Consider the following 23,361-nt stretch of genomic DNA (forward strand, 5'->3'; position numbering starts at 1 on the left):
CTCTGAAACTTTGGGCCTTGAGAGTCTTGCCCTGCTCTCCTCCTCGGGGTAGGTCCCTACCTTGAGGATGCATGGAATGATGGGCCCCACATAAGGGGTGAATTTGTCTCCAAAAGTGATCGGCAGGTAGTTGAACATCATGATGTAGCCGTCGCGGACGTGGGGTGCGATGTCTACTTTGCTGGCGGTAGCCACGATCTCAGGCATCAGCTTCTCTAGCTTCTCTACTCCCAGACCAGCCATGACCTCTGCCAACCCTGCACGGCAGGTACAAATGTACAGCCTCTCTCCCTCCATAGCAAGACTCTCCCTCAAGCTACAAGGAGCTGCTCTCCCAAGTGAGAAGTAGTCAAAGGGCAGGAACAGCTCTCAAAAGAGCAAAACTTTTAGTAGCTGTACAAAACACTGCTCTAAATCACTAAAAAATCAGAAAAATGCAAATCCAAACCATTCTGAGGTTTCATTTCACATCCAGCAAATTGGCAAAGAGGACAAAAGATGGGAACAGTCAATGCTGGAGGGAGTATGGAGAGCAGGCACACAAACGCACCAATGGGAGAGCAGTGAATTGGCCCAACTGTTCTGGATGGAGATCTGGAATCTGGCTAAGAAAGCGATTAAAATGTCCATGTCCTTTGGCCCATCATTTCCCCTGCTAAGCACATCTCCTGAGGAGACCAGAAGCTCCTTCTATGTCTCAAGGCTCCATAAATCGTGTTTTTTTTTTTTGGGGGGGGGGGCTAGGCAATGAGGTTAAGTGACTCGCCCAGGGTCATACAGCTAGGAAGTGTCAAGTGTCTGAGGCTGGATTTGAACTCAAGTCCTCCTGACTCCAGGGCTGGTGCTCTATCCACTGTGCCTCCTAGCAGCCCTTAGGCTCATAAACCTTAGGACACTGCTGTAAATGGAATATTACTGCACTGTGAGATGTGATAAGCCAAGAAAACACTGGAACTGAGGCAGGGAAGCAAGCAGAACCAGGAAAACCACAGGCCCCAACACTACGACCACCGGAATGGGTAGAGAACAAAGTGGAACCAGAAGCACTTACACTGCCAAGTGTGGCTGAGGGCTGGCGGGAGGGAATGTGCCGCCCCCACCCCATCTTTGCGGAGCTCGGGGCTTTGGGACAGCCTGACTCGTTTTCCCCAACTGCTTTTTTCTGCTGTTTTAAAATTCTTTGGAACAAGGGATGGCTCCCTGGATGAGGGGAGAAGGTGCTACATAAAAACAACAACAACAATCTTCCCCCCAACACTGCAGGTTCCTCCCTCTGGGCTCCACCCCCAGACCCAGACTGCAGCCATCCCCATTCCGTGCTCACCTTGTGCAGCCCCAGAGCGGTCCACTGAGCTCTGCTCGTACGTCAGGGTCTCCATCAGCCAGGGCAGCAAGTCCTCAAAGCAGGACTCGCCCATGCCTTTCACCATGGCTCCCAAGGCCTTCGCAGACACCGTCCGAACCTACCCGGGAACCATGAACGCGTTGGACGAGGCCTGGAGTCCATTTGAGGGCTGTGCTCTCCCGGCCAGAACCACAAAAGCAGCTTCTCTTGGGTTTCAACCACAAAACTTGTTCCCTTCAGTTCTAATTAAGTGCCTCCAGGGGGCCAGGCGTGGGATACCAAGAAACAGTGGCTGCCTTCAAGGCATTTCTATTACAGCAAATTGTAGAGAAGTGTCTTTGTTCTGAAACAAACAATCCCAAAGACTTACCTCGGGCACAGGGTCCAAGAGAGAGGCCTTCAGCCCAGGGGTCACGCTAGGCAGGTAAGGAGCCAGGTCCTACAACACAAGGCAAAGAGAGGAACTGGAGAAGGCTGTGGTTGCCAAACCGGGGGAGTCCCCTCGGCCTTCCCTACTTCATCACAGTAGGCCCAGAAATGGTGACTTGACCAGAAAAACTCCAGGGCCCTCAGAACAGTGGGGGTGGGACAAGGAAAGCAGCCAGAAGCCCTCTTTCCACAGCCCAGGCAAGCCTTCTGGCCAAGAAATGTCTTTCCTTTGTACAGATCAAAAGAAGTCAAATCCAGCCACTGCTGGCTACAGTATTCTCTTCCTGCTCCCTCTCACAATAAGATGGTGTGAGAGACAGGCTAGAAGGCCTAGTTCAAATCCTCCCTGGGGCACTTCCTGCCTCTGTAACCCCAGGCAGTTCACTTAACCTCTCTGGGCCTGAATATCCTCCTCTCTAAAACCAAGTAGATCTGATGACCTCTAGGCCCTTCCAGCTCCACATCAGAAGTTATCTGGGATCTTTTCCCTGGGACCAAGGAGGGGCTCTCCGAGCCTCCCAGGTTGCCTTTCTGCATCGGAATATTCACCAGCTGCTTTCCCCAAAGCAGGATCTCAGCAGGATGGAGGGAGAGTGAGCAGAGCCATGGGCAGCCTGGGCTGTGCCAGGCAGTCAGCACCCATAGCCTGTACAACTGGAAAACACTCTAGTTATACTGGTTCTCAACAGCACATTATAAGCATATTTACCTATTTCAAGGAAGGTTAAAAAACAAACACACCAACCAAAAAACCCACGCAGGTCATTACAAAAACTCTGCTTTCATTCTCAGTCCTGAGCTGGGATAACTTCCAGGTCATGCTGTAAGCTTCCTGATTGCCCCACTGCTTCCCTTTTCCATTTCCTCCCCTCCTCCTGTCCCCTTCCCAGCCAAGAGATTGGATTCCTACATCAAAACATCACCAGGGACAGAAAGCCTGTGCCTGCCCACCCCAGGAGGGACTCAGGCGGGAGTAGAGCCCAACCCCCACAGAATTCCACGCGCTTCGCCCACACCACGGCCAGTGCTCACCTTCTGGTCTGTCAGGGAGTACATGTTGCCAATGATCTGGGCAGCCATCTTCCGGGTATCGGTGGATCGGTCCTGAAAGGCCCTTTGGACAATGGGCATGATGAGAGCCAACGAAGGGGCATCGATGAAATGGACAAATTTGGTATCTAGCAGGGTCTGCAGGCACTGCTGAGTCTTCCTAGAGGGATCCGTCAAGGCATCCAAAAGGACTGGAGCAATAGCTGCGAGTTCAGAAACAAGACAGTGACCCCTTGGTTTGCACACGTCCACCAAGGGTGACCCGTGGACTCTGAAATGGCTCTGGAGACACAAGAGCACAAGGGGCCTTCAGAGAGCCCTTCCTCAAGCCCCACTAAGCACCCAGCCAAAGAAGCCAGCTTGTCAACATTCAGAGCTCTGTTGATGGGGGTGGGGACCAAGAGAGGAGGCACCTGCTAACTCTACTATACTGAGAGACAGTGACCTCCAGGGGGACAATTCCAATGGGCAGTGAATGACAAGCAGCTGTGGCAGAGAAGCCCCTGACACCCAAATCAGGATTTCAGACAGAACGCTGAGAAGCTCTAAGCATTCGAACGCATGGTTGGGACAGCTGTGGGTGAGGGGAACGGGCTAGGCATCTTCTAGGAACAGACAAGGACACCTCTTGTTTTTCGGCCTAGTCTTTCTTAACTGTGACCCCCTCGTCCCCACCGCCCTGACAGCGAAGAACAACAGGTGAGCACAACTCCCTCGGCCCAGGGAGCAGCGACTGACTGGCCAGAGAGGCCCACACCGGCCGACACCGGCGGGCTCTCCCTCCTCTCCACCAAAAGGAGAGAGATGCCTCTCATCTTCTCAGGGCCCAGACTGGTCCTCGTCGTCTCAGTGTGTGGCTCTGCTCCCATTACGTTCCTATCACTGTCCCTCTCTTCTTCCCTCTGCATCACTGCCTTGAGGCTTCCCAAGTTTCTCTGAATCCGTCTCGTCCATTGTTTCTTATGGTCATGAGAATCACAGGCCACAGTTTACTCAGCTGTCCCTTGGTTAGTGACGCTCCCTTGTTTCTGGGGTTTTGCTCCTGGTGCCCTTCCTCTGACTCATTACTCCACATTAGCATGTTTGCTGAGGTTTCATTTATGTAAAGTCTGTTTATTCCAACTCTAGTTAATCTTTCTGAGGTCTCCATAGAATTTCATGAACAACCTCCAGATGTGGTAATGAGAAAGTAACTTGAAGTCTGTACAAGGAGGGGGCAGGACTAGAGATCTCTAATCTCCCTACTAGCTTAAAGACTTGATGAAATCAGAAGAGGACCAGTAGCAGCAAGAAATAGAGTGAGCGCCCCATCCCCAACTCCTCCAAACACCTAGAAAACACACCAGGCTGAATCCTGATCAGCAAACCCAAGAAAAAACATTAGAGCAAGTCATTTTTCCAACCCAGGTCAGCACAGGGAAATAGAGAGGTATAAAGAGCCTGGGATGGGGTCTGGCCAGGGGTATGCTGTCCAGAACCCTCCAGCCCACAGAGATCAGCACTTATCAGACCAAGTAGAGGTCCCAGATCCATCCCCCGCTCTGGCTCACAGATCCAGGGAGGACTAAGAAGGGGGCCTGTGCCTAGGGGCAGCATTCCAGGATATTCCCTAGAAGTTCAGAAGCAAGTCCAGCTAGGTGGCTCGGGCCCCAGGGGCAGAGCAAAGTCTCAGTTCCAGCTTCCAGCCCAGCCTGAAGCCTGCAGCAGAATAACCAGGGCAGACCACAGGAAAGCCTTACAGCTCTGTCATTCTGAACCAACAGGGCTCTCCAACTGGTTGAGAGTAGCTGAATTCATCAGCAGTCTAACAGATCTGCAAAGCGGGCAGCCTAAGCTGTCCTTGAGATCCTGGATTAACATAACACTCAATACTCCGAGAGCAACTCCAAGAACAGAAGTGCAGAAAGGCTGACGCTAACATAAAGTCTGAAGTTGGAAAGCAGGCAGGAAGAACGAGGCAACGTAACAGAAAAGATCCCATCATAAAAAGTCATTATGGTGATAGGGACGTTCAGTAGAAGAGAATGACTCCAAAACAACATTAAGCAATGCCTCAAAGAAAAAACATGGTTTGGGCATTATCTCAACTAGGACTTCTGGAAGAGGTGAAGCAAGAGCTTTTGAAAAAGAAGTGAAAATTATTCTTACAAATGAAATGAGAGTACTAGAAGAAAAAAGGGAAAACAAGAGCTGTAGAAGTAAGAACTGGAAAAGAAATGAACAATTTGGCATAAGAGGTACAAAACCTTGCCCAGGTAACAAATGCCCTGATAACTAGAATGGGCCCATTTAAAATTAAATAAAGGAGGGGAAGAAAAAAGTAAAAGAAAACCTAGACTTGAGTCCCTGAAAAACTAAAATGAAAATAAATTGCTAAGACAAAGAATCAAGACACCATAAAATCAGAGAATCTCATATTTGGAAGGGACCTCAGAAGACATCAAGCTCACGAAACCTTCAACATCCTAAATACTGGCCTGTTTTCTGATACTTGACTTAAGTACAAGAACTTTTAGCATCCTCAAAGAAATAATCAAAGATCAGCCATTGTAAATGGACCCATGGCCATCTTAACAAGCCACGGTATCTTCTAAACTCAGTATTCCTATTCTTCAATTCATTCTTTTTTCCACAGGATCAAGAATTCACTGTCTCCTAATCTCTGCCTGTCAAAATTCTCTTTTACTAAGGCTAAGTTCAGGTGCCAGTCACTTCCATGAAGACTTTGCCAATTTTCAACCTACTGGCCTCTTCTCAGAGGCCAATAATCTCTCCTCAAATTTTCCTGGAGCATTTTCTTCATCTGGATCTCTCCGTGGTCCCTATCCCATTCTACTTCATGTTATACGTATCTGTATCCATGTTGCATCTACTGTCCCATTCCCCACCCCACACCCTCCCCATTCTGGTCTCCCCGCAAATGTCTTCTAAGTTCCATGACTAGACTGTATCCCAAGGCACCAGCCCAGTGCCTTGTTCAGGAGACACTTGATAAACACTCTGCGAATTGAATACTATTCAACCTTGATGATATGCTGATCTATACAAATCTTATTCCACATCCCCAGCTCCCACCTCTATAGACCGTACTTTCTTTGGGGTGAGGGGCTAGACACTGTTGCCCATCTTTGTATCCCCAGCATCAGGAGAAGCTAGCACATGGCAGGCATTCAATAGATATTTTAACTTAACTGATTTAAAATTAAAAATTTTTTATAAGTTAAATTTTATTTTACTTTTTTCAAAAATGATTTTCTTTCTTTCCTTCCCATCCTCTCCCCCTTTGCCCATTTGAGAAAATTAAAAGCCGCGCTGAATCACAACCCTACAACTGGGGAAAACACGACGTGCACCTACACACAAATGCCCCGACCTGGCACCAAGGCTAGCCTTAACTAAATGATGGTTTGTCTTCAGTGCTCGCAAGCCCACTTTCCTCCTTCAGTATCATCCCAACAGGCCCTCGGTGGCCTTGGAAGTCTTCCTCACTTCCCCCATGAAGAGGCTGCACGTAGGTAGTGGAATAAGCTATAGATGTAAGGAGTAAGAAGACCTGGCCAGAAACAGAACGCAGCCATCCAACAGAAATCTCTTCTAGATCTCAGTTTGCTCATCTGAAATGGGACTCTACCTTCTCCCAGGGTTGGTGTGAGGGAAAAGCTATGAAGTCCAGGATAAATCAAGCTATTAGTATTACAGACAGCTTCTCAAAATACCTTTCATTCATGTGCCTAGCCTCCAAATTCAATCCTGTCCCAAACAAATACTAGGCTTCTTTAGATACGACTTGGAACAGGGAGGTAGGAAAGGATTCAGCCAAGTCTATAAAGCAATGATGCCCCAAATGCCTTCAAATTAGTTGTCTGAAGTTTAATCTAATTCCCCGTGCCCTTCCCTTGACCAAGAAAAAGAACTATGGATCAATATCATGTGTTGTATTTGGTGAAGGGGATGAAAACCCATTTCTCTCAGGAGAGCAAAGCATCACCCTTCTTACAACTATGAAATAATAAAGATTTAAGGACAACAAACTCCCTTTAAAAATGACTGCAAATAAAAACAGGAGCCACATTAAAACAGGAGAAAAAAGACTCTACAAAACCAATGTAAAATAAGCCCCCCACAACGCCTTCCAACGTGGCTACTGACAAAAGTCCTTTTCACACAACGGCCTGAGAACCCTTCCTCGTGACTTCCCACTCCACGGCTGCTGGCACAATAGGTCTGTCTATGTGCCCCATAAAGAGCAACATCCCTTCTACGAGACACACACCAGATCCTTCTGAAGCTCTCAGGCTGAGGCAAGAGTCGCTTGCTGTCTCATCCTAAAACCACCCTCTTTCATGGGCTCCCACTGATTGAGGGCATGCGCTCAGCTCTGTCACCCTTGTCTCCTGTCTGAGGACAAAACAACACCCAGGCTTGTGGCCTAGAAACACCTGTTTTCCCCAGAGCTATTAGAATGGAAGGACAAGCCCTCAAGAGCCTCTTGTTTGCAATAATCTGTTGAACACGGCCACCACCCAAAACCCAAAGAGGCATTTCCAACCACAGGAACCCCTGCGGCTCAGCGGGCTGGCATCAAGCTACTCACATGGGCTCATCCGATGCTTCTGAGCCAATGTCCCACCTGTGCTAAATCAAAGACCAGGGAAGGTTCTTACCAGTGTCAGATACCAATGGAGAAAATGGCCTTCCCAGTCATTAACTCCAGGATAATGACCAAAATGTGACCTAGGATGTTTTAATGAAGGACATTCGTTCTGATAAATCGTAGCATCCTCTACACGCGCACAGAATGGAGAGGAGCAGGAGAGAAGGTGAGCTGGGGAGGGGGAACTTACCCAGAATCTCCGGATTCCGGATGACAGAGCCAATCTGCCTTAGTGCCTGCTGTCCAGCCTTCTGAACTTTTACGTGGGAATCAGTCAGGACCTCAGTGAGCTTGGGCACAATATTGGGCAGACAAGAAGACAGCTGCTTTGGGGCACAGTAGGCCATGGCCCCAAGCAATTCCACAGACCCTAGGGACAAACACACAGACTGTCAGTGGAACTCAGGTCCCATGAGCTCCTGAGATGCCGATGCAAGTCATGGGGAAGCCGTGGGAACACTGAAGCACACCTGCCCTGAATGAGTTTGGGCAGCACTGTGACCCTGATGAAAAATGAACAATCACAGAGACAAAGGAACACAGCAGCCAGAAGTATGAAAAACTCAAGGATCCCAGGACTGGGGCAAGAACTCACTGACAAAAACTACTGGGAAATCTGGAAAACATTCTGGCAAAAACTAGGAACAGTCCAGAGAGTCCGGAGAAGAAACCCAAGCTACCAATGGCCTTACAAAAAATGCTCTAAATCACTAACAGAGAATGCAAATGGAAACAGGGTCCATCTCATACCCATCAGACTGGCAACAGTGACAAAAAGGGGAAATGGCAAAAGCTGGAGGGGCTGTTGGAAAACAATTACAATAATTCACTGTTGGCAGAGCGGTGAACTGGTTCTACCATTCTGGGAAGCAATGTGCAACTATGCATAAATAAAAAAAACCCCAACCCTATTCAACCATGCAAACTCTCTGACTCAGTACAGATCTACCAGGTCTATGCCCCAAAGAGATAAAAGAGGAAAATGACCTATATAAACAAAAATATTTATAAGAGAATTAGGTAACACCATAGTGCATAGAGCGCTGGGCCTGGAGTCAGGAAGAACTGAGTTCAAATTCGGCCTCGGACACTTACTTGCTTGGTGACCCTGGGCAAGTCACTTAACTCTGCCATAATCCACTAGAGAAGGAAACAGCAAAGCATTCCAGTGTCCTTGCTAAGAAAATCCCCTGGACAGTATTGGTATTCTACGGTCCACAAGGTCATGAAGAGTCCAACACAACTGAACATTTATAGCAGCTCTTTTTGTGGTAGCAAAGAATTCGAAATAGAGGGGATGCCTATCAAGTGGGGAATGGCTAGACAGATCATGGTACAGGAAGGTGAGGGAATATGATTGTACTGTAAGAAATGATGAAGGGGGTGGTTGCTTTGAAACCTGGGAAGACTCGTATGATGCAGAGAGAAAGGAATAGAATCAGGAGACAAGTTTACACAATAACAAAAATATTGTAAAAACAATCCACCTCCAGAGAGAGATGAGAGACTCCTAGTGAAGCCTGAGATGTAATTTTTTTAGACCCGACCAATGTACAAATTTGTTTTGCTTAACTACACGTTTAAAATAAGGTTTTTTTGTTATGTTTTGGGGCTGTTGTTGTTTTTTAATTTTCTCAAATGGGCAAGGGGGGACAGAGTGGGAAGGACAGAAAGAAAATCATTCTTTGAAAAAAGTAAAATAAACTTAAACTTACAAAAAAAATTTTTTAAATGACCAGTTGTTTCACACCCAGGCTCTAAAAGTCTCACTGTGGCAGGCCAAAGGTCCCAGAGAAGGTAGAGAGGGGAGAGATGGGTTGAGGCTTCAAGAACAAGCACCAGTGACCCTCAGAATGCTCGGCATGTACCCAATCAGACTTCAGGTGGAGGATATGGGTCCCTTTACCCTTCAGAAACCCTAGCCCAGGCAGTAAGGAAGAGCCATGGCTGTGGTTGTCAGTTAATGTCAGATTTTTTCAAACAAATTGTTCAGTTTGGTGATTTTTTTCCCCCTCTTCCTCTTTTTTAAAGAAAAATTCTTTATTATAAGAAATGGCTTTCAGAGAAGAATTGCAGAAGGGATATGTGGGAAATTTTTGTGATGTAAATACAGAAGGTCTCAATAAAAATGTGTTCTTAAAAATACAGACTTCAGCGTAGAGAGAAGATGGGCACTAAGAGGAGTCTCGCATCTCCCCCTGGATCCAGGGCTTTATTAAGGAGAAGAGGCTTCAGGTGCCCTTTTGATGGGACAGACAAGTGACAGCCAGGCTCAGGATAGCATGCTCACCAGCTTTGGTCCTCCAGGACTCCTCCTCAAGGGCAGCTAATAAGGAGGGGAGAACCAGCTTCACCCCGTGAGCACTCAGGTTACTCATCACGGCTTTGGCACAGTCATCTGCAGCCTCAAAGGAGAAAAAAGATTCAGAAGCAGCCCCCCACAGCCCAGGCCTACCCCAGAGGACCTCACAAGGATCAACATCACTGTCCACAAGCATTTATAGAACACTTCCTCCATGTCTGGCCCTGGGCCACTGCAGCCCCAAGTGGATCTGAATGTCAGAGCTGCAGGCCCTCCTGGACCTCAGCCTCACGGACCACCGGACATCCACCCGTGCCTGATGACCGTCCATCAAATATGTGAAGAGGCCACTTATCATGAATCCCCTAAGTAGCTACACAGCCCCAACCCCAGCTCCAATGACCCCTCCTCACGGCATGAACTCCAGCTCACCTAAGCTAGCCTCCCACTTCACAGATAAGGAAACTGAGGTCCAGACAGAAAAAAAATGCCTTCACAGATGGTATACCGCAGGAATGGGATGTGAATCCAGGACTTCTCATTCCAAGTACCATGCTGTGCCCACTAGACAACACTGCACAGGTGTGTCCAGAGGGAAGGAGGGCCTCAAGACTTACCTCACGCACATACTGGTTGCCATCTCCAAAGCAAAGCAATAAATGCGGCAGCACGTGGACCACATAGGGCTCAAAGAGCTTCCCCAGCATGGTGCAGAGCATCTCAAAGGCAAAGAGGGCCCCTGGGGGAAAGCAGGCGTGGTCATCAGAGAGGTGCGTGGACGGTGACAATGGGGCTTCTGCAGCAGGCCCTGGCACGGCCTCCCTGCCCCTCCCACCAAGCCTCAGGAGCCAGGCAGGGAGCCCTGGGCGCAGGCACGGAGCCTGGCGGACAAGAGAAAACAGGGCTGCTGCTCCCCCTTCAATCCACTTACACTGGCACCCCATGAGACCAGTGGGGCGCCTTCTCTCAGCAAAGGCCTTCCCTTCACTAGTTCAAGAATCACAGTCCAAGCACTAGCCCGGGAAGGGTGAGAGGAGGCCCCACAGGGAGCCCTTCCCTAGAGAAGGCCACAGCCTCGGCTTTGAGCATGAGCACTTTGAGCCCAACCAGGCAGCCCCGAGCCAATGCCAGAGCCAGAGGGAGGGGCTACTCACCCTCCCGCCGGCGGAAGTTCTTCTTGTCCTGAATGGCATCGGTCAGCGTGGTCATCATCTCCTGCTGCTTTAGGGACAGGATGCCCAGGCCCTTCACCAGGCCTGCTAACCCATAGGCCGCCCCTTTGCGCTCAGCATACTTGTCTGACTCCAGCAAAAGCTGCATCAGCTTCTGGATCATACCCCCAGCATCCTCCTTGATGGCAGGCACCAGAGGAGGCAGACAACCAGCCACGGACTCCTGGACCTGGAGGAAGATGCGTTCTGGCAGGCTGGCCTTGGGCCACCTAGCCCTCAATAGTGTGTTTGGCCTTGACGCCAGAGAACGCACAGGCCCGGGTCACTCCTGCTAGGCTAAGATACGACCCCTGGGCCAGGTACTAGAAGCCCTCACAACCTGGCACCAGCCAACCTGTCCATAATAATTGCTCTGGACCTGCCGGCCTCATTTCCAATTCTCCCCTCACATCCTCGATGATTTGGCCCAACTGGACCGAGGGCCAAATGGACCATCTTCAGCACTTTAGCTCTGCCTGGACACCTCTGCGGCGGCTGATGGCCCTGCCACACACGCTCACCTTCCCTGCTGCCCCCCCCCCAGGTCTAGAGCCCTGCCCTGGGAAGCCTTCCCAGACCCCCTGGCCAGGAGACCCCTCCCCTTTAAACTGCCTGATAGTCCTTCACCTGTGTATATGCCATTTGTCTCAGTAGAAAGTAAGCTTAGGGAGGAGAGTATAAGCTCCTCGTCTGCTAGACATGTTGAATGCCTCACTCAATCACCACCCACTCTTAGAGTAACCTAAGTCTGTTTGGGTTTGTCTGCAGGGTGCACACAAAATGGATCAACTCAAAAAGTCCAGAAGCAACTTGGGGGCAGGGTCCATATCTCATTTCATCTTTCTATCCCTGGCACACAGTGTTGGCTAAATTCAACTCAGAAAAGACATTGAATCACGCAGATCCAGCAGCTTCTCATCGCTCTCCTCTCTCTACTGTCCCCCCAAATCCCTGCCAAGGCACCTTATTTTTCCGTATGGAAGCTAGACTATTTGGGATAAGACTGTACATTAGAGGACAGGCGCTACGCCTTCAGAGTGCCGCATACAAACACGGGATCAGCAGGCACAGTGACGGGCTTTCTTTCCAGGTTAGAGAGAGCACCGTTTGCCACCAGGAGAGGGTGGATTCAACACGAAAAACCAGCTAAGCACTGCCTGCTCAGTGCAGGGTGGGCTGGGGTGGTGGAAGGCTGCTGCCCTCCTCCGTGTCCTCCTGGCATCATCAGCCTGGGGCTGCTTCAGGGACTGCTGATCTCTTAGGGAAAATTAATTTCCTCCCCAGATGGACCCTTTTTTTGGGGGGAGGGGGACCTGAATCTGAGGTTTCTTAGGTAAACAGCCAGCGCCTACTCTGCAGCTCACTCTTAAAGACGAGGCTGAAGCCTCAGGGAGCAATTAGAGCTTGCACATACATAGCACTTTAAAGTTTGCAAAATGCTTTATGTGTTACCCTCACTGGATCCTCACAACAGCACTGGGAGGGCAAGGGACCCCATTTTACAGCTGAGAAAACTGAGGCAGGCAGAGCTGAAGTGACCTGACCAGGATTGCATGGCTAGAGGCGCCCAAGGTCAGATTTGAACTCAGGTCTCCCTGTCGCCAAGCCTGGTGCTCTGTCCACTGATAACTTGCCAGCATGTGCCACATGGGCAGCTCTTGAAGCCAAGGCTTCCTGAGGCCGGGCCACCATCACTCCACTGCCCCCTCGGCCCCACCACAGCACATGTGGCACCCGGGTCTCCCATCTACATCCAGGGGAGATGTGTCATGCTTGGAGCGCCCTCCAGCCCCTCCCAGACCACTCATAGCCCCCTCCTGCCAATCTCCCTCCCTAACCAGCTGTGGAGACAACACAAGGTGGGAGGGGCCACCCATCTTCACACCCAAGATCACACGGTGCCAGGTCTGACTGGCCAGTACCTGCTGTGAAGGAGTGGAGAGAGCGGCCACCAGCTTGGCCACGATCGGCTTCACTTTGGGATCGCTCTTGTCCAGATGCTTGGCAAGGGAGCCCATGAGGATTACCACACTCTGCCGGACGGCATCATAGCTGGCATCATTGGGGGCATCCTTCAGAAACTCCTCGAACACAGGCAGCAGGGAGTTGACGTTGTCCTGAAGAGCCAAGAACCCCCAAGGTCACTGAACACTTGCCACCTTGGGCTAAATCCTCCAAGAGCCCAGGACAGTGGCAGCCTCTGCTGCAGGGGGGCTGAGCCTGAAGACAGCACCCCGGCCACGATGCCACTGGGAACAAGGACAAAAGCTGCACTGCCTGGTAAAATCCTTCAGAAAAACAAGGATGCTGGCACCCGAGGACAGCCTCACTGCAAGTTTTGTGAGAAGGACAGATTCCCTGTCTGGGACATGGGGCTTCCCCGGCAAGACAGCACCAACCTTTAGCCAAACACTGTGACTCAGCTTTCTGCCCTTCCTTTTGCCCACCTCGGTGGCAAGAGAGGGACAGCTGCCCGTCTCTCACTCTGCCCTCCGAGGACGGTGTCCATGTCTAACCACGGCCCCTGTGAGATCCGCTCCTCCCAATACCACCCCCCTCACCTTGCCATGGGTATTGAGCGTCGAGAGGGCAGCGTCCAGCATGCACTTGCGGACATCAGCGCTGCGGTCATTGAGGGCGTCAGGAACAAAGAACTGAAAGAGCGGCTTCACCTGGGAGCTGTCCAAGTACTGCGAGAGCTTGTTCAGGGCTAAGGCCAGGCCGCACCTGGGTCCAAGGCAGGGACTCAATGACAGCAGCCTCCCCCACCCTCACCCCACCCCACCCCGAGGGCTTCTGCTGTCAGAAGCCTCAGCCACGAGGGCGCCAGGACTGCTCAACTTCTCCAGTCTTAGCTTACTACAGTAAGCAGGTGAGCCTACTGCTGTGCCTCAGTTTCTCCACATGTAAAATGGAGACAGCACTACTTCTCCCTCCCCCTCTCTTCAGAAATATGTCATACAAATAAAAGGACCAATGACAGGAGACAAGGTCCTTCTGAAGTAAGGATGCTGCTAATGTGGTCACTGGGACAAAGCGGGGCCACGTCAGTCCCTCAAGGGAATAAGTCCCTTCCCAACTCTCCAACCGATGCCCAAAGAGGACACTGGCCAGATGACACCAGCTCTAGGGCATTGGAAAGCAGCACCCCCCTCCCCAGGTACTGCGCCATTCCTCATCAGTTACAAAAACTCTGTCTGGGGAGTGCTGAAGTCACCAAATACCTGGCTTCCCACTGATCCGGAGGAGATTCTGAGATCACTCGTCCCAGGGCATCCAGAATTGGGGGTGGCCTCTGTAAGAGATCATCTGGTCACAAGGATTTGCCAAATCAAATCAGCCAAGTCCACCAGCTCCTCACAAGGACTGAGAAACAAGAAATCCATCCCATTGGCACCACCATTTGCTCTCTGGTAGACAAAGACCAGACCTGCAGTTGCCCTAAATCATTCTGGTCATTCATGTCAAGTTAAGGTGACGACGAGTACACACCCTCCCCGTGGCCTGTCATGACCTTCTGTCCAGCTAACTCACATAGAGCTTTTCCTGGTAGATCTCCATGAGCCTCCCCATGACTTCGGCAGCCTGCTGGGGATACTGGGCCACAGCCTGGGAAAGGGCCTCGGCCCCAGCCTGCCGAACCGCAGCCTCGTGATAGATCACATCATCGATCAACAGGGAGCATAGGTCAGGCTGAAGCTCCAAGTTCATGGTCTCCCAAAGCCTGCAGGAAATCAATATGGGGGAGTTAGGCACTCCCCCTTCCCCCTGCCTGGGCCTGCTCCCCAAACACAAGCACAAGCAGGACGTCCAAAGGTAAATAGAGTCAGGAGGTGTGGAGGGCAGCATGAAAGCACCTCCTGATCTCGGTTTTAAAAAGAGACAGAAGGCTAGCCCTCCCAGCCGGCCAGCACCAGCTCTCACCTCTCGGCCAGCTTCCGTATCTCCTCCTCGCTGTCAAACTTGACCACCCAGAGTCTGCGCAGGAGATTCAGGCCATTCTTCTCGTCACTGTCAGGGGTCGGCAACACCATCTGGAGCTCCCCCAAGCCCTAAGACAAGCACCAAAATCAGCCCTTTCCCAGGCGCGAGACGAGGTGCCATGCTGAGCCAGAGACACAGAGTCTTGTCAACAAGTCCATTATCTTTGGGTCCAAGGCTCTCACAAAGCCACAGGCAGCAGCGGCACAGGAGGAAAATGGCCTCACCACCCCAGCCAAGAGGCCCATGAGATCTATTGAGAGCCAGAGGGAGGGACAACATGTTGCAGTGCAAAGTGTGCTGGGCTTGGGGGAAGAAGGCCTCAGGACAAATCCCAGCTCTGCTACTTCTTTTCTGAGACCCTGGGTGGGTCATTTCCCTTCTCCAGGGCTCAGTCTCCCCATCTATAAAGCGAGGGTAAGAAGGCACTTACCTCCACGGAGGCAACATGTATAAAGGGCTCTGTAGGCATTTTTAAAGCCCTCTATACATGCTCGCTCTCATTATCATGATCCGATGTGACGGGGCCCAGGAAGAACCTGTCTGGTTCCCACCTGAAGGTCACACCTTTTCCACACACAACCACAAGTAAGTGGAGGGAGTTGCCATGAGGCCCAGGGGCACCTGAGCTCCCCCAGATCTCCTCCGGGATCCCAGGGGGAAGAGGCCACACTGCACTAAGTGAAGGGGGCAGCTAGCACCTACACACCTGGAGGGCCGTGTCCCGCACACTGGAGCACGGGGATCGCAGGCCCTGGAGCAGCACGTCCACCTCCTCCTGTTCCGCAAAAGCACAGCCGTCATCCCCGCTGCTGCTGGCGCACAAGGCCTTCAGCGTATCTGCAGCCAGACCCTAAGAAGGACAGGGATTCTCAGATCCACTGTATGGACCAGGACCCAGCAAGGCTAAAGCCCCGCCCCCCAGCAAACAGCACCGCAGACAGCAGAAGAACTACGACATGAAGAGCCCCTTCTGTCTCCAGGCCCGTGAAGCGGACAGCAAGAGCCAAACGGCCTCCAAGGTCGTCCCACAAAGGGCTCACAGACCAAGCCAGCAAAACCAACCAAGCTGGAAACCGGCAGCTCAGACAGCCAAGCCCCAGAGGCGGCCAGGACAGGGGAGAGCTGGTGCACCTGCAGGCGGGGAGAGCCGGTTCCAATCACTGCCGTCAGAAGCCGCAGCATATCCGTCCGAGGCAGCAACTCAGGTCCGTTCTAGGAAGGAATACCATGCCATGACGTAGATACTTAGGTTTGGGAAGAAACTGGTGGCCGAGCTGGGTGGGATGAGAAGAGCATCCCCCCCACACCAATGCGCCCTGTGGCCCACCGCCCCTGTCCCACTGTCGCTGCCACAGACACCAGTACCGTGCACACCAAGAATGTTAACCCTGGCAGGGAACAGGCCCATCCACACAAAACTGCCCAACTACTCATTTAGGGGGATTAAGTAGAATGCATATTGGGAATTTTTCTCCTAAAAACCTCGCCTTCCAGGTGGCTTTCAAGGAATAAAGCCATGGGTCTACTGAAGGAGACCAAGGGGGACACTCGTGAGCAAACTGGATTCTTAAACCCCTGGACGTTAGAGCAACTGAATAAGACTCCGGACCTGAACCAAAGTTCATTAAGTAAATGAGTCAAAAACCCATTTGGGGCAGAATGCTGGAGGTCCTGGCCAGACTGAGACGGAGAAGGAGGCTGCTGGGGTCAGCCAAAGAGACAGGCTGAGGCGACGCCCCCCAGCTGGCATCGCATCCTTCCGACTCCCCAGGGAGGGGCTCACTGGGCAGCTCTCTCCCCTGGCAGCCTCACCTCATCCACCCACAGGGCCTGACTGCTGGGTGATGGGGACGACCTCAGCTGAGCATGGACAGTAAGGATTTGCAAGATCTGGACCATGAGCTGCTCGTCTTCTTCACTACGGTTTGGGGTCTCAGTCAGCACCATCTTCAGGAAAGGAAAGACCAGAGAAAAGGCTGGGGCAGATAAGGGCGAAGCATCTGCAGAAAAGGGAGAGGAAGCCATGTTGGGCCAACCAGTGGCCAGAACGCACGCCCTCGAGCATGCCCACTGCTCCTACGGGACCCAAGGAGGGAGACCTGCCTGAAAAGCCCCTACTCTTCCCGGCTTTTGGACCCAATGAAATGAGTGACATCAGCACCCACAGTGGGTGACCCTGTTCCCTTCAAGATGGAGGCTGGGGTGGTAAAGGGACTAGAAGAAACCCTGGCAACTAGCCACACAAAAGCAAAAGTTTTCCCCAATACCCCAGGAAGGAGACTGGGATGCCATGTACGGCCTTCCTTGGTGCTCTGAGAGACAGAAGACCTTGGCCCTCTAGGCAACAGTCAGACAGCAAGACTTGACTCAGGGCAGGGCTGCTCCTCCTACCTGGCTCTCCCTTGCCTATCTTGGCAGGGATGGTGTGGATGTGTAAGAGGTTCACGGCCCGTTGGGTGGCAGCTGAAAGATCCTCCTGGCACCATGACTTATCCAGGGCACACTCTGGTCTCAGCAGTCGCAGAGTCACGTGGCTCACCAAGGTACCTGGAGAGGACAGAAGAGCACCAAGGTCAAATGGGCACACGGGCAGACCATGCCCAGCAGGAGAGAACCAGCCTCTCCACCCCCTCTACAAGAAGGATCCTCAAGACCCGACAGACTTTCTTTTTCTGACTGTGATCATCCCAATCCCCGCAGGGAGCATGTGTCACACTCCCCATGTCAAAGATGAGGAGACAGAGACAGGGAGATGAAGTCATCTGTCCAAAGACCCACAGCTAATCAGTGGTCAGGTCCCCCAGCTCCAAGACTCCTCATCACCCCTTCCACATGGCCAGGCTGTCCCCGGGGCCACTAGCTGACAGGCTCTCATGTCCCAGGTACACATGTACCCAGCACCAGAATGGGCAGCCATTCTGAATGGTCAGCTAGGGGAGGGTTGGACAGCTTGTTATTTACTTAAAATAAACCTACAGCCCAGAATCAATCACAGAAACTCAAGAGTTACAAAAGAGCCCAGAGACCATTCAGTTGGACCCAAGCCCAAAAGAATCTTCATTCTAACATGCTCTGGTGGTCATTCACTGTGGGCTTGAAAACCTCCGAAGCGAGGGAGCCCATGCCCTCCTGGGGCAGCCCAGACCCCTCACAGTCAGTGCTTTGTAACTTCTCCCCCACAGCTGGCCCTTGTTTGTGCTCTGGAGCCAACCAACAAGCATCCCTCCTTGGCAAGGCATCCTTCCAGCCCTGGCAGACGGCTCAGGCTGACCCTGCTCCGCCCTCCAGCTCCCTCCTCTTCTTCCCACCAACCCTCAGGGCCCTTCACCAGGCCGCCCGCCCTGCTCTGGACGCTCTCCACCTCACCAACGTCCTTCTTTAACCACTGTTCCCTGGCTCAAGTCCGACCAGGGCCTGCTGACTTCCCATGCCTGAAATCCAAGATGCCCTGAATGCAGCCCGAGGTCACATTCCCTTTCTTAGCTCCCAGAGCACCGTAGAGACTCATCCTGAGCCTTCGGTCCCCCAAACCCTCACACCTTTCTCAGAACACCCACTGTCTAAGCACACTCCCACACCCCGCTCCTGTGAACTGAGCAGTCAAGAGTAAGACCTCTCTGGCTCCTAATCCACGCCCCGGCCCTTCCAGTTTGACGGCATCCACAATCCTGATCCCCAAAGGGGGTCAGACTATTCCCCAGCTAATACAGAGATCCAGCACCCCCACAAACAAACAGTGGCTCATGGCCTGACAGCCCCCCCCCCACAAGGCCCGAATGGTGGCCCTGGCCCTTCAGAGCCGACCTCCCAGATCACCCTTCAGCACTGCCTCTCCCACCTGGCACTCAGGGCCCTTCACACATTGTTCCTACCCATTTTACCAGCCTTCCTACAAATCTCTTTCATGAGCCGCCTATTCTGGCCCAAGGATGCTTCTAGCCAGCCCCTGAACCAGACACTCCCCATCTCCCACCTCCAGACACTTGCCCATGCCAGTCCCCATGCCCAGAGTGCCCTCCCTTGCCCCTCCTTCCCCGCCTCTCCCATCTTCCTCTGTGGCTCTCCTAAGAAGTCTTAACCTCCTGGCTTTCCTGTGGATTTTCAAGCCTCAAACTGCCTTGTATCGTAGTGACACACGGACATGCTGTAGCCACCAAGATAATATAAACTCCTTACATTCAGGAACCGATGCTTAATAAACACATGTTAACTGTTCATTTTAAATGTGAAGCCGCTTAATGGTGTGCAAAGAGCCCCAGATTTGGGACCTGGCTCTGGAGACTTACTATGATTCCACAGACAGTGTGGCTCTGGACACAGCCCCTCCCCTCTCATCCATACAGTGAGGGGAGGGCTCTAAATGACTCTGTAGAGCTCCAAGTCCTACATGAGGAGGAGCCTTCCTCTACCGCCCCCCCAGCTCACGTGCACCAACCAAATAAGTACCAACCCAAAGTCTTCAGCCTTGGGGGCATGACGCAGCCGGCCAAGGACAGGAAAGGGCCCCTGATCCTCGGAGCAGCCAACGGGGACTTCAGCAATGGCAAGAAGGAGCGCACCAGGAAGGGGATGTACTGGGTCAGCCCCGGCGGGTTCCTGTTCAGAATGGTGTCCAGAAGTCCAAGGGCGGTTTCCAGTAAGCCGTCAAGCTGCAAGGAAACCAGCCAGGATCAAAACCTGGCCCCGCTCCGGGAAGGCCTCCTGGCCTCACCAAGCCTTCCGCGCGGCTCACTCACCTCCTGCAGCCGCCGCCGGATCTGCGCCTCCTTGTCCAGCTGGGCCTGCACCATCTCCTTCTGTTTGCTGGTCAGCTGGACCTCATCCTTGATGCCTTTCTTCTTCTTTATCTCCTAGAGGAGAAGAGGAGCGGTCACTCACCACCCAAGGGGAAGAGGAAGCACGACCCGGCCGCCCCCTGCCCGCGGACCCCTGACCCCACGGCCGCTCCCCTCAAGCGCTCGGGTGGCCTCTCTCGGCCCGTTTTCCAGCCCCGTCCTCTCTGCAGGATCGGGATCCCAGCCCCACCAGCACTGAGAGCAGCTCTCCTGCAGGGGCCCTTTCATCCCCTTCCTGGGAGGACGGCCGGGACCCTCTTAAGAAGAAGGTCCTGGAGATGTGCTGAGACCCCCGAGCTATGGCCCGCCTAAGTCCTCGGGCCAAGGCCGCCTGCTGACCTCCTTCAGCTCCAGCTCAATGATCTGCTCCTTGAAGGAGTAGGCCTTGTTCTCTCTCTTCATGTTGGCCTTCTTTACGCTGTCCTGCTGGGCACTAGAAACACCACAGAGAGGAGGGGGGGGTCAGCCCGGTCTGACAGACAAGCGCGAACCTCCCCTGCCTTAGAGGAGCTTACACTCTACTGCACCAGCGAGTAAATGCACGTGTACACAAAGCCATTCAAAGAGAAGATGCAGCACTGAAGACAAGGGAGGGGTGTCACAAGGCGAGGGGGAGGAAGGTGATGGATGGTGGGAGACGCAGCAGAGAGGAAACAGGCCTGCCTGGCTCGCCTCAGCAGGGGGAGGAGGACACAGGTGGTCCACAGAGCCTCACCTCGGAATCACAGATTTATCATACAGCTCCCCGGCTGGTGTTTTCATGATGGCAAACTCCTCCCTGGTCACCTGGCTCAGGGCGGGGTTCTGCACCGCTGCTGTGATTGTGCTGATCAGCTGTGGGAGGACGCGATGAGGGGACAGGACGGAGAGGGAACCCATTGCGTTCATGGATGACTGGCAAGGCACAGAAATAGAGTCAGGGCTCACGGGGAGCTGGAGTCTGTGAACTCCCCCATGCCACACTGCCTTTCCACTCCCCTGAAGCGGCTTCCTCTGCAAGCCACATGAGACCCCCACCTCCTGATGCACCCCCCACCCCAGGGCACCCTCCTCTCCTCACGCCTGTCACTCCAACTCCAATGTTGATCACACACCCACCACAGACAAAGTGTGGGGATAAAAGACAAAATCACATGGTTCCTGCCCTCAAGAAGCTTACATTCTACTGAAGCAATACAGCATGTACACAGAGATGTAAGAAGTGATGGAGGAGAGAGAGGAGAAGAACAGAGACAGAGAAAGAGAGGATGGGAGAGGAGACGGAGACAGAGGTGGGAAGAGGGAGAGGGAGACAAAGATAAAGAAAGAGAGATGAAAGACAGGGAAAGGGAGAGAAAGGGAGAGGAGAGGGAGACAAAAAGACAAAGACAAGAGAGAGACAAAGGAGAGGGAGAAGGAGAAGAACACAGAGACAGAGAAAGAGAGGATGGGGAGAAGGAGACGGAGACAAACAGAGAGACAGAAAGAGGAGGGGGGAGGGAGAAGGAGAAGAACAGAGACGAGAGAGAATGGGGAGAGGCACAAAAAGAGGGAGAAGAGGGAGACAGAGACGAGGAGAGGGAGACAGAAAGACAAAGAAAGAGAGACACAAAGGAGAGGGAAAGAGAGAGAGACAGAGACAAGGAGTGAGCAGAGATGGCCCCTGAGTGGAGCCCTGAAGGAAGCTTGGACGTGCAGCTGGGAAGGGGAAGCGTGTACAACATGTCTGGCTGAAGAAGACATGGCTTATCCTCCAAATACAAAGAGCCAAGCAAGGGTTTTCAAGCAGGGCAGAGACATGGTGAGACTTCCATCTCAGCATACTAATTTTGATGCCTGTGAGGGAGATGGATGGAAGTAAGAGGAGCTCGGAGCCGAGGTCAGGCCTGCACTCAGGAGATGACTGCGTAAGGGAACAGAAGGGGCTGGAAGGGATGGAGATGAGGGAGGAAGAGGTCAGCAGAGACCCCCGACACCGCTGAAATGGCTGCTAGGCACAAGACTCCCAAGTGAGGACAGGGAAGAGGGAAATGCTGAGTACGGCTTCGAGGTCAGAGACCCGGGCCACTGACACCACGGACTCTGCAGATGGTGCCACCTCAGCAGAAGCAGGGAAGCTTGGTTCAGAGGGACAGGTTGTGAACTCCCTTCCAGACATCATGGGAGAGACATCAGTGTTCAGGAGAGAGACGAGGGCTACACGGAGACACCGGGGAGCTTTACTGCAGGGACAGACTTGTCCCCCATCATCATCCCAAGGGATCAAAGCAGTTCAATTGTTCAGACAAGCATGAGCCAATTACCTGGTTCAAGGTTGTCTGGGTGGTAATTCTGGGAAGAATCTGATCCAGGTGTTTAGTTATAAATTCTGTGGGGTCAATCTTCATCTTCACCAGGAGGGCTGGCCAGAGCCCAGACTGCACTGCAACTGAGGGGTAGAAGGAAGGTGACCTGAACCCTCCTCCTAACACATCCTCGTGGAAAGGCCAGCTAAACCTCACCTTCCCGATACAGCCAAAGAGACAGAGCCCCGCCCCGTCCCCACGCCATCCCTCCTCCCACTAGCCACAGACCTATGGAAGGATGATGGCTGACAATCAGCAGCTCCTGCGCCAGTCTCTCTGTCTCTGCAATGTCAGCCTCGAGCCCGGCACCCCTGAGATCACACACAGGGTCTCCTGAAGGATACGAGGCGGTACGTAGGCCTTTCCCTGCTCAGACAACTCCCCTGACTCAGTCACCAGGGACTCCACTGGCAACACCTGCGAAGACGGCATGCATCACCAACAACGCACATAACAAAGGCTCACAGGAAAGACTCTACCACGTCCACTCTCTGAACGGGCCTTTTCTCCAGTGCCCTGGCAGGGGTTCCTGCTGACTGTGGACTTCCTGTCCTGGGTCCCCAAGGCTAGGACAGGGGGCAGGGAGGAAACACCTGTGACTGCGTCTATAAACCTTTCAGGATAACGGGAAAGGAGCACACCAAGGGTCAGGCCAGGAAACCGAGCTGACTCCAGGCATGCAGCCCTGCAGGGGCCTGCGGTGGGGAGAGGTAACAGGAGCCCTGGGTCCGACAGCCAGCTCTGCTGCTAGGCTAGGTGTGCCCCCCTACTTCCCGCCTTCAGAGGGACTTGTGGCAACTCAGAGAGCTGCTCTTAGAGGCTCTGCTCACTAGGACCTAGGGCGGCACAGATGTGCGGCTCCAATTAGAAAGGAGGGCAGGCCCTGGGATTTCATTAGGGCGCTATATTAAATGATAAGTTACTCAAAGACAACATTCAGAAGGACAGAAAAGGGAAACTGGGGTGAGGACAGAATAAAGAGTCTAAAGTGACTAGGGGAAAAACTCTTCTGGACTCCACAAAACACAAGCCTCCAAGTCCCAAAACCTGAGTTCGAGCATCTGCTCCAAGGCTGCCTGGCTAGGGGTCACATGGCCTCTAAGCCTCAGTTTCCTCATCTGCAAAATGGAGAGAATGGCATACTACCTGTCTCCCAAGTGTGCTGTGAGAAAAGCATTTCATGCGTCTTAAGAACACCGCAACCTGACGAGTCATTACAACTACCAT

The 23,361-nt window shown here is 52.5% G+C and overlaps 1 protein-coding gene across 1 annotated transcript in view; it reads right to left on the reverse strand.

Annotated features, from left to right (window-relative positions):
• The window catches only part of GCN1 (GCN1 activator of EIF2AK4), a 62,199-nt gene that overhangs the window by 13,208 nt on the left and 25,630 nt on the right, over positions 1–23,361 (reverse strand). The window contains 24 exon segments of the mRNA XM_021007926.2: positions 61–257; positions 1,325–1,463; positions 1,716–1,784; positions 2,807–3,027; positions 7,669–7,848; positions 9,769–9,883; positions 10,398–10,519; positions 10,935–11,181; positions 12,914–13,108; positions 13,553–13,718; positions 14,216–14,286; positions 14,526–14,715; positions 14,916–15,043; positions 15,682–15,825; positions 16,107–16,187; positions 16,788–16,975; positions 17,367–17,522; positions 19,426–19,624; positions 19,712–19,825; positions 20,150–20,243; positions 20,526–20,704; positions 22,093–22,217; positions 22,363–22,434; positions 22,437–22,551. Coding sequence (XP_020863585.1) covers positions 61–257; positions 1,325–1,463; positions 1,716–1,784; positions 2,807–3,027; positions 7,669–7,848; positions 9,769–9,883; positions 10,398–10,519; positions 10,935–11,181; positions 12,914–13,108; positions 13,553–13,718; positions 14,216–14,286; positions 14,526–14,715; positions 14,916–15,043; positions 15,682–15,825; positions 16,107–16,187; positions 16,788–16,975; positions 17,367–17,522; positions 19,426–19,624; positions 19,712–19,825; positions 20,150–20,243; positions 20,526–20,704; positions 22,093–22,217; positions 22,363–22,434; positions 22,437–22,551 — 3,507 coding nt within the window.

The sequence above is a fragment of the Phascolarctos cinereus genome, unplaced genomic scaffold, assembly GCF_003287225.1.
Source record: "Phascolarctos cinereus isolate Bilbo 61053 unplaced genomic scaffold, phaCin_HiC Scaffold_4;HRSCAF=312, whole genome shotgun sequence".
In the NCBI taxonomy this organism is placed as follows: domain Eukaryota; kingdom Metazoa; phylum Chordata; class Mammalia; order Diprotodontia; family Phascolarctidae; genus Phascolarctos; species Phascolarctos cinereus.